Source organism: Anarrhichthys ocellatus, unplaced genomic scaffold (genome assembly GCF_004355925.1).
Source record: "Anarrhichthys ocellatus isolate YVR2014 unplaced genomic scaffold, GSC_Weel_1.0 scaffold7405, whole genome shotgun sequence".
Lineage (NCBI taxonomy): Eukaryota > Metazoa > Chordata > Actinopteri > Perciformes > Anarhichadidae > Anarrhichthys > Anarrhichthys ocellatus.
Window position 1 is genome coordinate 1 of NW_022287379.1, and position 2,301 is coordinate 2,301.

Consider the following 2,301-nt stretch of genomic DNA (forward strand, 5'->3'; position numbering starts at 1 on the left):
ACACACACACACACACACACACACACACACACACACACACACACACAAGTGTTCAGCAATAACTGGTAATATGCACAGCTCGATTAATATTTTTGCACGATTACAGTGACTAAGCCATCCTTCGACAGGATTATTCATCCCTCCGAACACTCAGTTCCCTTCTCAGTCTCCATCTTCTGCCTCTTTCTCACTACCAGCTACTATAATCACCCTCCCCCTCCCCCTCCCCTCCTTCTAGCCTTCACTCCAGGCAGTCCTGCTTTACCTAAGGGACCAATGCAAAAGAGACGCTCTACAATCCGAGGAGACTGCAGTACGACCGGGTGGGACTATATGTACATGAGGTACAGCCCTGAGCACACAGGGCTGGGCAAGAGAGCAAACTGTTTTTAGTCCAGTTGTGTGGTTTCCGGCTCTTTTTTCCACTCATAATCCACCCAAAAAAAAAAAAAGAGGACAAATTCACAAAACATTTCGTGATAATTTGGCAAATGCAGAGATCACAGGGGCGTGGCTATTAACGTCATCTCTTCTGCAGAATCCTCTCCAGACATTGGTCCTTCTCTCTTCCCATTAGCAGCAGCAGGACCGATGACCACTGTCTCTCTATATGTGTATACGTATACATTTATATAATTCATTTGGCTTATTTCTGAAAAATAATGTCAAGTAGCTACGTACAACACCACTACCATTTCATATGTATGCTAATCACCAGGAGACAACCTAGGGAACCACATGAAGGTCTAAGAAAGGCAGAACAAGACAGAGATAGAAGGAGGCGAGAGGCAGCAAGCTGGGAGCGCTGCTCGGAGCTCGTTCGAAGAAATGAGAGAGAGGAGGGAGAGACAATCAATCTGATAACGGAAAAAGAAAATGGGAGCAGAGAGGACAGCCTCCCTGAAGCCACCGGGGGTTTAAAGTTAGTCCATTAATCCGATGGTAGGTCTGGAATGGGTTCCTTGTCTTGTCCTGCGATGGCGGCGGCTGCGGCGGGGGGGGGGGGTATCATTACAATCATTTCATGATGTCTTCGCTGTTGGGGTTTGTGAGAACTGTGGCGCGAGGGCAGAGGTCCCGGTTGGGCGAGAGTTCAAAGGGTAGAGTTTCAGTATTCAGCGGCGTACTCCGTACCGTGGAGCCCTCTGCACAGTAGTGTGAACTCCTTCACTATGTCCTTCACCCTCCTCTTGTTCACTCGTTCTCTGCAGGACAGAAGAGGCGGTAACGATTAAAAGGACAAATACATAAAAAGCATATGCAAAATAATCGACTGGGTGGACGCGTGTTCGGTCGTGTCACCTGAGTATCTGATGTGAGAAGTTGTCTTTCTGTTGAGTTGTGACCCGCGATGACGGGAAGCCGGGAGGCTGCAGAGCCTCCTTCAACCACATGGCGAGCAGAGAGAAGCAGTGCTTGTTCAGAGAGAAAAGCACTTCTGCAAACTGGTCCATCAGGCTCCGAGAGGCCCCGCCCCCGATGCCCTGGAGAGACCGGGGAGGAAGAAGTTAGACAACAGGGATATAATCACAATAATACCCCTTTTACCATGTTTTACAATGATCAGTAAAATGACTGTCGATGGAGTCTCATAGCTTTCTTTTCTTTGTGTGAATTAACTTTGCATCAATGTAAGACATCATTTAAGGTTCTTCTTCACCTGAATTCGGTGCTTTTCTTTCGTTTTGCCCGTCTGTTCTCTGTAAAATGACTCAGAGCAGCCGGGTAAAACAAGTAATATACAGTATTTCTCTTCTACTCTGGACTGCAGCCGCAACATTCAGGAAAACGCGTCACTGTAGGGTCAGCGTGCAGCGGCATGACAGCTCCCCAAAACTGCTAAAAGCTTTGGATGGTCCCCTGGTGGCTGGCTGTTAGCTCATGAAGCGCTTGATTTAAAATGCAGCAGAGTTTTCTATGAGCGGAGCAATTTTAAAAACAATCAATATCGCAGTTGATCAAGTTCACCGCAACAAATGATGAAGTGTGTGAGATGTTGAACGTGGTGCTCCTCACCTCCAGCACGGCCTGCATCAACAGTTTGCCGTCCTCCTGCACCACCCGGGCCAGAGGAGGCACATCTGAGCAGTGGGGTAACAGTTCAGTCTGAGGCAGAGACACAAACACAATCAGAGACATTTAAAGCCGAATGACTCGTCTATAAACGTGCAGGGTTTCAGGTTGTGTGTGTGTGTGCGCTCACAAAGAACAAGCACGTTGACTTGACTGTCGGAGCCTCAGGAAATTTGAGTGACAGAACTCCTAGAATTGGGAGAAGGAGTCAGAAACATAAATAAACAA

At 47.7% G+C, this 2,301-nt stretch overlaps 1 protein-coding gene across 1 annotated transcript; it reads right to left on the reverse strand.

Annotated features, from left to right (window-relative positions):
- Positions 1–6: 6 nt before the first annotated feature.
- LOC116380499 (importin-13-like) lies at positions 7–2,295 on the reverse strand. The gene is made up of 4 exons (XM_031842404.1): positions 2,204–2,295; positions 2,017–2,106; positions 1,303–1,484; positions 7–1,205 (listed from the first exon to the last, which is right to left on the reverse strand). The coding sequence occupies exons 2-4, from the start codon at positions 2,032–2,034 to the stop codon at positions 1,109–1,111; spliced, it is 297 nt and encodes a 98-aa protein (XP_031698264.1). The 5' UTR covers positions 2,035–2,106; positions 2,204–2,295; the 3' UTR covers positions 7–1,108.
- Positions 2,296–2,301: the final 6 nt, after the last annotated feature.